The sequence below is a fragment of the Ranitomeya imitator genome, chromosome 5 (assembly GCF_032444005.1).
Source record: "Ranitomeya imitator isolate aRanImi1 chromosome 5, aRanImi1.pri, whole genome shotgun sequence".
In the NCBI taxonomy this organism is placed as follows: Eukaryota; Metazoa; Chordata; class Amphibia; order Anura; family Dendrobatidae; genus Ranitomeya; species Ranitomeya imitator.
In genome coordinates this window covers 708789285-708803046 of record NC_091286.1, presented here as the reverse complement: position 1 = coordinate 708803046, position 13762 = coordinate 708789285, and the positions used below count along the sequence as shown (strand labels likewise).

At 47.8% G+C, this 13762-nt stretch overlaps 1 protein-coding gene across 1 annotated transcript in view; it reads right to left on the bottom strand.

Moving 5' to 3' along the window:
• Positions 1-1210: 1210 nt before the first annotated feature.
• FNDC4 (fibronectin type III domain containing 4) overlaps positions 1211-13762 on the bottom strand; it is a 47967-nt gene continuing 35415 nt past the window's right edge. The window contains exons 3-7 of the mRNA XM_069728615.1: positions 12041-12156; positions 11002-11206; positions 10726-10815; positions 10507-10637; positions 1211-7931 (exon numbers count right to left, since the gene is read on the bottom strand). Coding sequence (XP_069584716.1) covers positions 7896-7931; positions 10507-10637; positions 10726-10815; positions 11002-11206; positions 12041-12156 — 578 coding nt within the window. The 3' untranslated portion in view covers positions 1211-7895. The remainder of the gene's footprint in view (positions 7932-10506; positions 10638-10725; positions 10816-11001; positions 11207-12040; positions 12157-13762) is intronic.

Sequence of the window (13762 nt, the reverse complement as noted above, 5' to 3'; positions counted from 1 at the left end):
GGAGGGGCGCCATGAGGGACAGTTCACATGTACACATACCATGCTCACGTAGGCCCCTGAGGCGGAGATTTGCGGGCTGGATCTTGTGTATACGGACAGTCATACATGAGATTGGTAATACGGTAAAGCAATCATTCCGTTCCTCTCGTTAGTGTCCACCGGCCTCAATGAAGCCATTGTTCCCCGAGTCACTAGTCCCATTATGTGAATGGGGTTAGTAGGCCCAGTTGAGCCAACACCACAGGGAGTCTCACATTGCAGTCCTAGGTGAGGGGCTCAGGAACATAGCTCCATGAATGCACGGTTAGTTTTTTTGGGGGGTTGTTTCCTAGGGGCAGGGCTCAATTCCAGGGGGCGGCTTTGGGTATTTAGGCTACTGGCTAGGTAATGGGGGAAGAGTTGTTTCCTCCTCGAGTTGGATAACGTTCTATGGTCATGTTTCCACCCTCTGAAGGAGCATAGGCTGTGAGTGCAGACTATATCTGTGGGAGATAGAAAAGCTGTGGGCCAACTAAAAGTTGGATTTGGTGGGTATCACCTAGTACGGGGGGCAGTGGAACTACCGGTACCTGGTTGGGATCTTGTGCACTTGGACCATCACATTGTGGCCATCTACTTGGTGTTGCTGTAAGGCTGTGGACATAAGAAATAAAACTAATTGCATCATTAACCTGCTGAGGTGATTGATACAACCTCAAATCTTCTCAATATTGTTCAACAATTTTGGTTCTCAAGTCCTCAGACAATTCTCTTTTCCTCTTTCTGTTCTCCATGCTTAGCGTGGTGCACACAGACACACGATGCAAAGATTCAGGTGTGATTTTCATGTTGCCCACACCTGTTACTTGCCACATGTGGGTGTGAACAAGCATCACATGCTGGAAACAAAGCTGTTTACCCACAATTTTGTCCAACTTACTTTTGGGGTTTTGTGTGAAATTATGTCCAATTTGCCTTTTTTTTCTCTTTTTTTTGTGTTGGTTGAATGCACACAGAGGAATAAACCTGTGTATAACAAAATGTGTGTAATTGCAATAATTTTGTATGTATGAGGTATATTGAATTTATCTCCAGACTGGTCGCACCGTGTGGACATGTTTCAGAGCAGCTGGGAATCGTATACAACATATAGGAAGATGTTGGCATCAGATGTAAGACGATACCGAAACTAACAAAAGCACAACATAAAGAAATAAGACGAGACAAAAAGTTAGAAAGAACATATGTAAAATGTTATTAGATTGGTAAGACAACAGTCCAATATAATAGTTGTATATTAGAGCATAACAAAGATGGAGAACACAGAACTGCTCAAAGATTCAACATCAGACATTTGCTTCTTCTGTTGTAAACGTGGAAATAAATAAAGGAGAAAATGGAGCTCCGAGAAGCTGAAGTAGAGGACGACTATAGGGGGAATGTAACGTGACAAGGCCTCCCGGGGGCAGCATAGGATGGATGGAGGATAGATGGTGCCAAGAACTGGGGTTGGCTGAAGCTGAGGGACCCAGGAGAAGGTAACTGGTGAATGATCCAGAGCCAGGGTCCTTCATGAGAACATGGTATAGACATTCACAAAGAAATCAAAGCAAAATTCAATGATGGAAATCAGGGCCGCATGGTATGGACACGCTAATATATTGCTGAATGGAAGATGGATCTATATAGATAACATTGAGGTAACGAGGCTACGGAGTGCTTAATGATGGGGAGATGAGAAGACCGATAACATGGAGGCGAGGAGGATGAGGGGTCATTAATAATGGAATGATGAGCAGATGGGGAGGACATGGAGTTCTTAATGATAGGTTCCATGAGAAGTTAGAGCTAACATGGAGGTAAGGAGGATGTGGAGTCACTATTGTTGAGGCAAAGAGAAGATGCTGATAACATAGTGGTGAGAAGAGACCAGTCAATGGAGGGTCAATGTGATAAGTACACAGCATGGAGGTGAGGAGGGTGTAAATTATTAATGGTGGGGCATCGATAAGATACTGATTACATAGGAGTAAAATCATTAATAAGACAATGAGGACACATAATTACACACCTTCCTCCCGTGTCTTATCAATGACAAGATGGAAGGAGAGTAATGGATGTGGAGAAGACGGAATGAACACATATGAGGGGGTAAAGTGAAGGCAAGAACAGCCATGTCGGGGAAAAGATGGCTGGCTACCAATAAAGATCATGTAGCTGTAGGTTATCGGTGTCTGGGCCATGAGTGGTGACTAATGATATCGATGATGTAAGAGTAGGTTATCATAGTCGAGGCCAGCAGTGCGGATTACTAATACAGATGACATAGGAGTAGGTCATTAGTGTCTAGCGTTAAGAGTAGTGACTACTGATACAGATGTTGTAGCTGTAAGTCATCAGTGTCTAGTGATATTACTATAGTTACAGATGACGTAGTTGTAGGTCATTTATGTCGGGGACAATGAGCGGTGACTACTGATACAGATAATGTAGGAGTAGGTCATTAGTGTCTAGCGATATGAGTAGTGACTACTGATACAGATAATGTAGGAGTAGGTCATTAGTGTCTAGCGATATGAGTAGTGACTACTGATACAGATGTTGTAGCTGTAAGTCATCAGAGTCTAGTGATATTACTATAGTTACAGATGACGTAGTTATAGGTCATTTATGTCGGGGACTGAACGGTGACTACTGATACAGATGTTGTAGGAGTAGATCATTAGTGTCTAGCGATGAGTAGTGACTACTGATACAGATGTTGTAGCTGTAAGTCATCAGAGTCTAGTGATATTACTATAGTTACAGATGACGTAGTTATAGGTCATTTATGTCGGGGACTGAGCGGTGACTACTGATACAGATGCTGTAGGAGTAGGTCATTAGTGTCTAGCGATATGAGTAGTGACTACTGATACAGATGTTGTAGCTGTAAGTCATCAGAGTCTAGTGATATTACTATAGTTACAGATGACGTAGTTATAGGTCATTTATGTCGGGGACAATGAGCGGTGACTACTGATACAGGCGATGTAGGAGTAGGTCACCAATGTTGAGGCCAGCAGTGCTGATTACTGATAGTAATGGCACATTAGTAAATGTCTGGCGATATGAGTAGTGACTACTAATGCAGATTGTGATGACACAGCATTTTATCTCAACTAACCAGCCTTCTATTTTCAGTAAGGAATAGACTGTTATCTATGTGTTGACTTTTCAATTTATGGGTTTGTTCTTCGATATAGGAGTAGGTCACAAATGTCGAGGGCAATGTGTGGCGACTACTGAAACAGATGATGTAATAATAATAATCTTTATTTTTATATAGCGCTAACATATTCCGCAGCGCTTTACAGTTTTGCACACGTTATCATCGCTGTTCCCGATGGGGCTCACAATCTAAATTCCCTATCAGTATGTCTTTGGAATGATGTAAGAGTAGGTCATCAATGGCGGGGCCAATGAGTGGTGACTACCTATACAGATGTCTTAGTTGTAGGTCTTCAATGTCGGGGGCCATGAGTAGTGACTGCCGATACAGATGTTTTAGCTGTAGGTCATCAATGTTGGGGGCCATAAGTGGTGACTACTTATACAGAAGATGCAGGAGTAGGTCATCAGTGCCCAGCGATATGAATGTTGACTACCAATACAGATGACGTTGGAGTAGGCAATCAATGTCTATGCCAACAGTGGGGCCATGAGTGGTGACTACTGATGTCGATTATGTAGGAGTAAGGTCATCATTGTCTGGAGAAATGAGTAGTGACTACTGATACAGCTGTTGTAAGAGTAAGTCATCAACGTCTGGTGAGATGAATGGTAACTACCGATCCACACTATGTAGCTGTAGGTTATCAATGTCTGGTGATATGAGGGGTGACTACTGAATCAGATGTAGCTGTAGGTCATCAATGTTGGGGGCCAAGAGTGGTGATTACTGGTATCGATGTTGTAGAAGTAAGTGATCAATGTCTGGTGATTTGAGTGATGACTAACTATACAGATATTGCAGCTGTAGGTCATCAATGTCAGGGGCCATGAGTGATAACTAACTATACAGATTATGTAGCTGTAGGTCATCAATGTCGGGGGCCATGAGTGGAAACTACCGATACAGATGATGTAGCTGTAGGTCATCAATGTCTGGTGATTTGAGTGGAGACTACCGATACAGATATTGACGCTGTAGGTCATCAATGTCAGGGCAACGAGTGGAGATTACCGATACAGATATTGACGCTGTAGGTCATCAATGTCGGGGGCCATGAGTGATAACTAACTATACAGATGATGTTGCTGTAGGTCATCAATGTCGGGGGCCATGAGTAATAACTATACAGATGATGTTGCTGTAGGTCATCAATGTCGGGGCAACGAGTGGAGACTATCGATACAGATATTCACGCTGTAGGTCATCAGTGTCAGGGCCACGAGTGATAACTAACTATACAGATGATGCAGCTGTAGGTCATCAATGTCGGGGCCACGAGTGGAGACTATCGATACAGATATTGAAGCTGTAGGTCATCAATGTCGGGGCCACGAGTGGAGACTATCGATACAGATATTGAAGCTGTAGGTCATCAATGTCGGGGGCCATGAGTGATAACTAACTATACAGATGATGTTGCTGTAGGTCATCAATGTCGGGGGCCATGAGTGATAACTAACTATACAGATGATGTTGCTGTAGGTCATCAATGTCGGGGGCCATGAGTAATAACTATACAGATGATGTTGCTGTAGGTCATCAATGTTGGGGCAACGAGTGGAGACTATCGATACAGATATTGAAGCTGTAGGTCATCAGTGTCAGGGCCACGAGTGATAACTAACTATACAGATGATGCAGCTGTAGGTCATCAATGTCGGGGCCACGAGTGATAACTAACTATACAGATGATGCAGCTGTAGGTCATCAATGTCGGGGCCACGATTGATAACTAACTATACAGATGATGTAGCTGTAGGTCATCAATGTCGGGGCCACGATTGATAACTAACTATAAAGATATTGAAGCTGTAGGTCATCAATGTCGGGGGCCATGAGTGATAACTAACTATACAGATGATGTAGCTGTAGGTCATCAATGTCGGGGCCACGAGTGGAGACTATCGATACAGATATTGAAGCTGTAGGTCATCAATGTCGGGGACCAAGTAGCACACATGAACTCAGAATGAATGGTACACAAACGAACATGATCAGAAATCGTAGAGAAAAATGAGACGTTGTTGCAGAAGAACTGATTGACATGCCACCTCTGAGCAGTAAATCATGACCCTGGATCTAAACAATAAAACAACAATAGAAACAAATGCACAGGGAATGAAATCTATTCGAACACGTATGGATCTCACAAACATGGAACATATCATGCCCGAAGCATGTCAGTCATGTACAAATGTTCTGTTGGTTCAGTAACTGGAAGACTTGCGATTGTTATGGTGCAAGAATACAGGAGTAAATGTGGAGGCGCCGCGACCTCTATATACAGAGTAACGCACAGCTATAAAGTATTACACAGGTCATATACAAGACACAGCAGAGACATGCTACCTATATGTACAAAGACAGAACGATGCAATCAGACAGGCCAGAACATGCACGTCTACAGACACAGAACACTTTACAAGTAGAAGGAAGACACTGCCTGCATGGTGGAGAACATACGCTTTATTAATGGGCACCTGGCATGGCATAATGGGCCGGGGACAGCACCAGGTCCAGAATGCACAGGTAGGCTCAGGCCCGTACACAGCGCACACAATCTGCTCATATTATACGGTTCTGACCTGCAGAATGGCCTCAGCCTAGAAGCCAGCACCTGGTAGAAGACCACGCACCAGATGTTCTCACGAGGGTAAAGACGTGAATGTACCGATGATGAAATCGTGTGTATGACCCCATTGTACCATCTACATTCTACTTCTGCAGTGTCTGTAGCAAGTCTTTTCTACCAGGACAGTAGATGGGTGGTCATGTCACTAGGCAGGGAGTCTCCGGTACCACCATACTTATGGATGGGCTGTGGTTACCTCACTGGATGAAGCTCAAGAACATTTTTCACAAGTATCCGGTGCGTTTCCACCAACCATATGCTGTATGGAGCACACATCATTAGTTGTGAGATCGGACTGTCCATCCACATGTGACTGGAGAGTCTTTGCATCTCTGTACTGAAAGACACGTATCCCGATCACTGGGCCGTCTGATTAGGTTTCTTTAAGGCAATAACTAAAAATATTAGAAAAATAGATTTTGGTCCTGAAAATAGAAGATATAGAAGATGAGCATCCTTGTGGACACTCCTCGCTGCAGAGTAACGCCCTTCATCATTGTATATAGTGACCTATGGGCTGTAGATTGGGGGCTGCCGGGACAAGATCTGCTGTGTTGCCCCACGCGATCATCATTCACGTCAAATGCTGCAGCCGATAATCTGCTTCCCATTCTGCGAAATATGAGGAGCACACATGTAAACCAGTGTCACACCAGATAAATACTGGAGTTCGGGGCCCTTCTCTAGTGACTGTCAGGACTTGACGAGAAAATTCAGTTCTGTACCTGGGGAACACTCTAAACTCTCAGATCTCAGGGAACCCCAAGTCTTCTAGACTAACGGAAACTCACAACTGGGACTTGGCACCAAGAGACATGAAAGATTCACACACACAAATGTTCCCAGCTCACGGCATCGGCTCCAAGAATCTGGAAAGGTTATAGTTTGCGAATACAGGGGGCACTCCAGAGTCAGAACTCGGGTCCCAGGAGCGGGAAACGTTCTAGATCCATACGGCCCCCTACTGGGGAATTTTCGATGACCAGAAACATTCAGCTCCTCAGGGAAGAGACTGCACTGAAGGACAAACTGCTGGGTGAGAACGAAAACGAAAAGGCACTCATCTAAGATTCAGCTGTAAAACCGTCCTGGGGTTCCAGAGGAACGGTCACTGAAGTCACCGCAATGTGGCGGGACCTCATGAGGGACAGAAACCGAAAAGTGGCAGCGAGATATCCAGACGTGTGGTTACACAGACAGCACTGATCAGCCAACTGCTCCCCAATACTACCACCAGAGGAATCCAACACCCACCCTCCAGCTGTACGTCTACTAATGACTCCACCCTCACATAGGACAACTCGTACATGGGGAGGTTGACTTCCATCATACATCAGTCCGGTAGAGGGTAAGTTGTAGCACTGGCACAACCCCCAAAATACAAGAACCAGGAGAGAATGTTTCCACCCGTATTGAGCTGTTACTCAGAGTAATGGTGTAACCCTCATTATGGTGGTTCCTGTTGGATGATACGATACCCTGGACCGGAGCGGACCCCCATTGTACTATACTAGCAGTAATACCCCTATTATACTGGCACCAGGAGGTAATGATAGTTCTTATTAACCTAATCTGACCGGACCCAGTTTTGGGGTGTAACTATTATATGGAGGTCACCAAATTATCTTTATAAATATAATTATGGATGGGAAGCCGAGAGTTACTGAGAGGTGTGGAGACAGCGCCGTGTCGTGACTGGTGGGTAAGGAACCGTTATAACTGGATTTATAACCATGGATGTGATCTGAGTGTGTCGTCGTCTCTGGGAGGTCTCTTCTCAGTGGTAGTGCTCCATCCAGGCTGTGGCTGGACATGCTCTTCTTACATAGTGTATATGGAGTATGACCCACATACAGGTCTGCACTCGGCATCTTCTACACCAGGTGGACATCTCAAGGTGTTCAGGTCCCACAGCTGGAGAGATGTCACCTGCACGTGGCAAAGGAGATGAAATGAGCCCTTGGGAAAGCTCCGCTGGCGGCAGAGTTCCATAAGTATTGCTATAAGGAGTCTTCAGTCAGCAGCAGGCCCAGGACGTCAGGAGAAGAACTGGGCCAGTACCGGGCAACACTATACCTCAATAATATTGACGGATGGGGCCTTTTTCTGAAAAGATGACAAAACAACATTAATAGAATCTAAAATGGTGACACAACGTCCATTAAGGACTCCATACACATTATGAGACTAGCAGGATCAGACGACGGTCTATTGTTTATGGTGGCCTCCCGACTGATGATGTCAGGAAAGAGAAGCATCCGGGATGTCAGGTTTCTGCCACCCAATCCCTTTCCTCTCCAGCAGATAAGCCATCACTAGAGGAGTCTGCAGTGGACTGAGGAGGCAGGAGAAAGATGTGCTCTGTAGAGAGGAGCAGGAGAGAGTGGAATGGTAGAGAGCAGCAGGAGAGGGAAGCTGTGTAGGAGAGAACCAGGAGAGTGAAACTCTGTAGAGAGAGGCCGGATGAGAGTGGAAGGGTAGAGAGGAGCAGGAGAGAATAAAAGGGTAGAGAGGAACAAGAGAGAGTAAAAGGGTAGAGAGGATCAGGAGAGAGTGGAAGGGTAGAGAGAGGCAGGAGAGTGTAAAAGGGTAGAGAGGAACAGAAGAGAGTAAAAGGGTAGAGAGGAGCAGGAGAGAGTAGAAGGGTAGAGAGCGGCAGGAGAGGGAAGCTGTGTAGGAGAGAACCAGGAGAGTGAAGCTCTGTAGAGGGAGGCCGGATGAGAGTGGAAGGGTAGAGAGGAGCAGGAGAGAGTAAAAGGGTAGAGGGTATCAGGAGAGAGTGGAAGGGTAGAGAGAGGCAGGAGAGAAACTCTGTAGGGAGGTGCAGGAGACTGGAGATCTGTAGGGAGGAGCAATAGAGTGAAGCTGTGTAGAGAGAGGCCGGATGAGAGTGGAAGGGTAGAGAGGAGCAGGAGAGAGTAAAAGGGTAGAGAGGAACATGAGAGAGTAAAAGGGTAGAGAGGAGCAGGAGAGAGTGGAAGGGTAGAGAGCGGCAGGAGAGAGAAGCTGTGTAGGAGAGAAGCAGGAGAGTGAAGCTCTGTAGAGAGAGAGGCCGGATGAGAGTGGAAGGGTAGAGAGGAGCAGGAGAGAGTAAAAGGGTAGAGAGGAACAGGAGAGGGTAAAAGGGTAGAGAGGAACAGGAGAGAGTAAAAGGGTAGAGAGGATCAGGAGAGAATGGAAGGATAGAGAGAGGCAGGAGAGTGAAACTGTAGGGAGGTGCAGGATACTGGAGATCTGTAGAGAGGAGCAGTAGAGTGAAGCTCTGTAGAGAGAGGCCGGATGAGAGTGGAAGGGGAGAGAGAAGCAGGAGAGAGTAAAAGGGGAGAGAGGATCAGGAGAGAGTGATATGGTAGAGAGAGGCAGGAGAGTTGATCTCTGTAAGAAGGTGCAGGATAGTGGAGCTCTGTACAGAGAGCCAGGAAAGGTGAGCCCTGTAGGGAGGTGTAGAAGAGTAGAGCTCTATAGAGAGGAACAGGAGAGAGTGAAAGGGTAGAGTGAGGTGAGCTTTGTAGGGAGCTGCAAAAGAGAGGAGCTCTGTAGAGAGGAGCAGGAGAGAGTACAACTTTGTAGAGAGAATGGAAGGGTAGAGAGGGGCAGGAGAGAGTGTAGCTCTGTAAACGGGCAGGAGAGAGTAGCTCTATAGAGAGGAGCAGGAGAGGGTGAAAGCGTAGAGAGAGGCAGGAGAGGTGAGCTTTGTAGAGAGGGGCAAGAGAGTGGCAGGGTAGAGCGGATCAGAAGAGCTCTGTAGAGAGAAGCAGAGAGAGTAGTGGTGGTGAGAGTAATGGTAGAGAGAAGCAGGAGAAGAGCTCTGTAAAGAGATGAAGGAGAAAAGCTCTAGCAAAGTGCATGAGAGAGTGGAGCTCTGTAGAGAGGAGCAGGAGAGAGTGGAAGGGTTGAGAAGGACAGGAAAGTGGAGCTCTGTTGAGAGGTGCAGGAGAGTGGAGCTCTAGAGAGGGACAGGAGAAAGGAGCTCTGTAAAGGTGCAGGAGAGTGGAGCTCTAGAGAGGGGCAGGATTGTGTGGAGCTCTGTAGAGAGGGGCAGGAGAGAGGAGCTCAGGAGAGGGGCATGAAAAAGCGGAAGTGTAGAGAGGTGCAGAAGAATGGAGCTCTGTAGGGAGGCGCGGGAGAGTGGCACTCTATAGAGAGGGGCAGGAGAGAGTATAATGGTAGAGAGGGACATGGGAGTGGAGCTCTGTAGAGAAATGCAAGAGTGGACCTCTGTAGAAAGTGACAGGAGAGAAGTTATGTACAGAGGCAGGAGAGTGGAGCTATGCACAGGGGTGCAGGAGAGAGTGAAAAGTTAGGAAGGAGAGTTGAGCTCTGTAGGTGCAGGAGAGTCGTGCTCTGTAAAGAGGGGCAGGAGAGAGTGGAAGGGTATAGAGGGGCAGGAGTGAAAGGGTGGAGATGTGAGCTTTGTAGGGAGGTGCAGGAGGGTGGAGCTCTACAGAGAGGAGCAGAAGAGAGTGGAGCTCTGTAGAAAGGTGCAGGAGAGAGTGGTATGGTAGAGAGGGGCAGGAGAGTGGAGCTCTGTAGAGAGGGGCAGGAGAGAGTAGTTTTCTGTAGGGCGAGCAGTAGGGAGTGGTGGTCTCTAGGGGGTGGCAGGAGAGAGTGATGCTGTGTAGGGGGGGGGCAGGAGAGTGCTGCGATTGGCAGGGTTCCTGCCACAAACCAGTGTACTCACTTTCCGCAGTAACCCCCCCGTTTGCCGCTCCGGGGTGCTCTGTTCTGAGGATGGTTTGGCCTTTTCCTTGTTGTTGTTGGAGTCGTTGTCCTTGATGATGTCATACTGGCGGCAGAAGAGGGCGATCACCGCTAGAGGGCGACACACAGCAGTCTCCTCATTGTCCTGCCTCCCAGATGTCAGGACCCCCCACCAACTATACAGAAGTGCCGCCCTCACCTGCCCACATCAGCAGCACCGCCACAATGATTATAATCTCTCCGGTCTCCAGCTGACGCTCTTTGTCCACTCCTTGCACAGTGATGTCTCCTGTCCAGGCACAGAAATCAGAATTACAGGCGGAAGGAGGGACACAGGCAGTAGGATATATTTTGGGGTTCATACAGCAGAGTATATTTTTGTCGGTCGGCAAGTAGGATATATTTTGGGGTTCACACAGCCATATATATGTTGGGTTGCAGGCACAATACATTTTGAGGTGCAGGTGGCACCCACCTTGGTTGGAACTGTTGGATGGCAGGCGGTCAGTCTCCTTTAGGGTGCGGAAGTGTATCCTCTTGCTGGTCTGGCTCTCGCTGTAGAGGCCAATGGACTGGACCTGGATGATGTAATCCGTGTCCTCCTCCAGGTCCCACAGCACACAGGCCCGGTTAGTGGTGTTCACCTCACGTATGAATCTGTGGATCTGTCCATCCTGCCTCTGAGGAGAGAGTTGGAGATGGGAGCAGTAGACAGCGGTGACCTTCCAGGAGGAACCAGGGTCATCATCCAACTACGACTCCCCAAACAGCGCCTGGACCCTCAGCAGACAGAACAGTCGCTGACCTGTCTAATTATCCAGCTATCGTCAGTGTCATTATAAAGGGCCCCCCAAATCTCACCCAAGAGCCCCCACAGATGAATGTCCCTCCAGACAGGGGAGAATCAGATCTCTCGGAAAATCATAGATTGACTTTTCTTCACATGCACTCCCCTGACCCGGGTCTCCCCTAACCCGGGACTTCCCTGACCCGGCTCTCCCCTAACCCGGGACTCCACCGACCCGACACTCCCCTAACCCGGCACTCCCCCGAACCGACACCCCCCCGAACCGACACTCCCCCGAACCGACACTCCCCCGAACCGACACTCCCCCGAACCGACACTCCCCCGAACCGACACTCCCCCGAACCGACACTCCCCTGACTCAGCACACCCATAATCCGGCACTCCCCTGACCTGGCACACCCAAGACCTGGCACTCCCCTGACCTGGCACACCCATGATCTGCCACTCCCCTGACCTGCCACTCCCCTGACTCGGCACACCCATGATCTGGCACTCCCCTGACTCAGCACACCCATGTTCCAGCACTCCCCTGACCCGGCACTCCCCTGACCTGACACTCCCCTAACCCGACACTCCCCTGACCCCCACTCCCCTGACCTGACACTCCCCTAACCCAGCACTCCCCTGGCCTGACACTCTCCTAACCCGCCACACCCCTGACTCATCACTCCCCTGACCCGGGATACACCTCCAGTGATTGTCATACCTGCTGAGAGATGGCATATCCGATGATAATGTCACCCTCAGGGACGTCCCATGAGACGGTGGCGGAGTTTGCTTTTAGCTGTGTGACTGTGACATTGACAGGAGAGGGGGGACGATCTGCAACATAAAACACCAGGATTAGCGGCACCTCCAACAGGTGGAACCAGGTAACATAGTAACATAGTTAGTAAGGCCGAAAAAAGACATTTGTCCATCCAGTTCAGCCTATATTCCATCATAATAAATACCCAGATCTACGTCCTTCTACAGAACCTAATAATTGTATGATACAATATTGTTCTGCTCCAGGAAGACATCCAGGCCTCTCTTGAACCCCTCGACTGAGTTCGCCATCACCACCTCCTCAGGCAAGCAATTCCAGATTCTCACTGCCCTAACAGTAAAGAATCCTCTTCTATGTTGGTGGAAAAACCTTCTCTCCTCCAGACGCAAAGAATGCCCCCTTGTGCCCGTCACCTTCCTTGGTATAAACAGATCCTCAGCGAGATATTTGTATTGTCCCCTTATATACTTATACATGGTTATTAGATCGCCCCTCAGTCGTCTTTTTTCTAGACTAAATAATCCTAATTTCGCTAATCTATCTGGGTATTGTAGTTCTCCCATCCCCTTTATTAATTTTGTTGCCCTCCTTTGTACTCTCTCTAGTTCCATTATATCCTTCCTGAGCACCGGTGCCCAAAACTGGACACAGTACTCCATGTGCGGTCTAACTAGGGATTTGTACAGAGGCAGTATAATGCTCTCATCATGTGTATCCAGACCTCTTTTAATGCACCCCATGATCCTGTTTGCCTTGGCAGCTGCTGCCTGGCACTGGCTGCTCCAGGTAAGTTTATCATTAACTAGGATCCCCAAGTCCTTCTCCCTGTCAGATTTACCCAGTGGTTTCCCGTTCAGTGTGTAATGGTGATATTGATTCCCTCTTCCCATGTGTATAACCTTACATTTATCATTGTTAAACCTCATCTGCCACCTTTCAGCCCAAGTTTCCAACTTATCCAGATCCATCTGTAGCTGCCTGTAGGTAACACAGGGCAACAAATGTACCAAACACCCAACCTGGCAGAAGACCCCGAATCCACAAAGACCTTGACAGAGCGCCCCACATGTGCGGACACTGATATAGACAGGCGCCCCACATACAGACATCCCATGAGACATACAGACATCACGTGAGACACAGTACAGAGAACATTATCTGAACCTGGAGGATCAGAGGAAGAATAAGATACCGCAGACCCGAGCACCCGTACAATGTGATATTACTACTGACAATCCCCACAGCACCATCTGCAGTCTGCTCATCACATCCTCCGCATAAGCCTGCAGCTGTTCACCCCGACACCGCTTCTCAACAGTTAAATACCCCCATTCACACACTAATGTTGGCCGCACGCGCTGATATCGATAGGTTGTGCTAACACTATAATGTGTGTGGAGGTACCAGATGTCGATTACGCTTGTCTGATTTCAGACTGTTGATTGCTTTGTTCATCCGGGAGGTAAGCCGTCAGCAGACATCTCTGCTCTGCCATAGAGAACACAGGCGCACTTGGCCAAGTCAGCACTCATGTGTATGGGAGAGCCAGGTGAGATGGTGTCAGATAAACCATCGGCCTAAGTGTAGTGCAGCCAAAAGCGGTATAATGTGTACGCGGTCCTAAGGCTCAGGCTGTTAGACATTTTAGGATGATGAGGA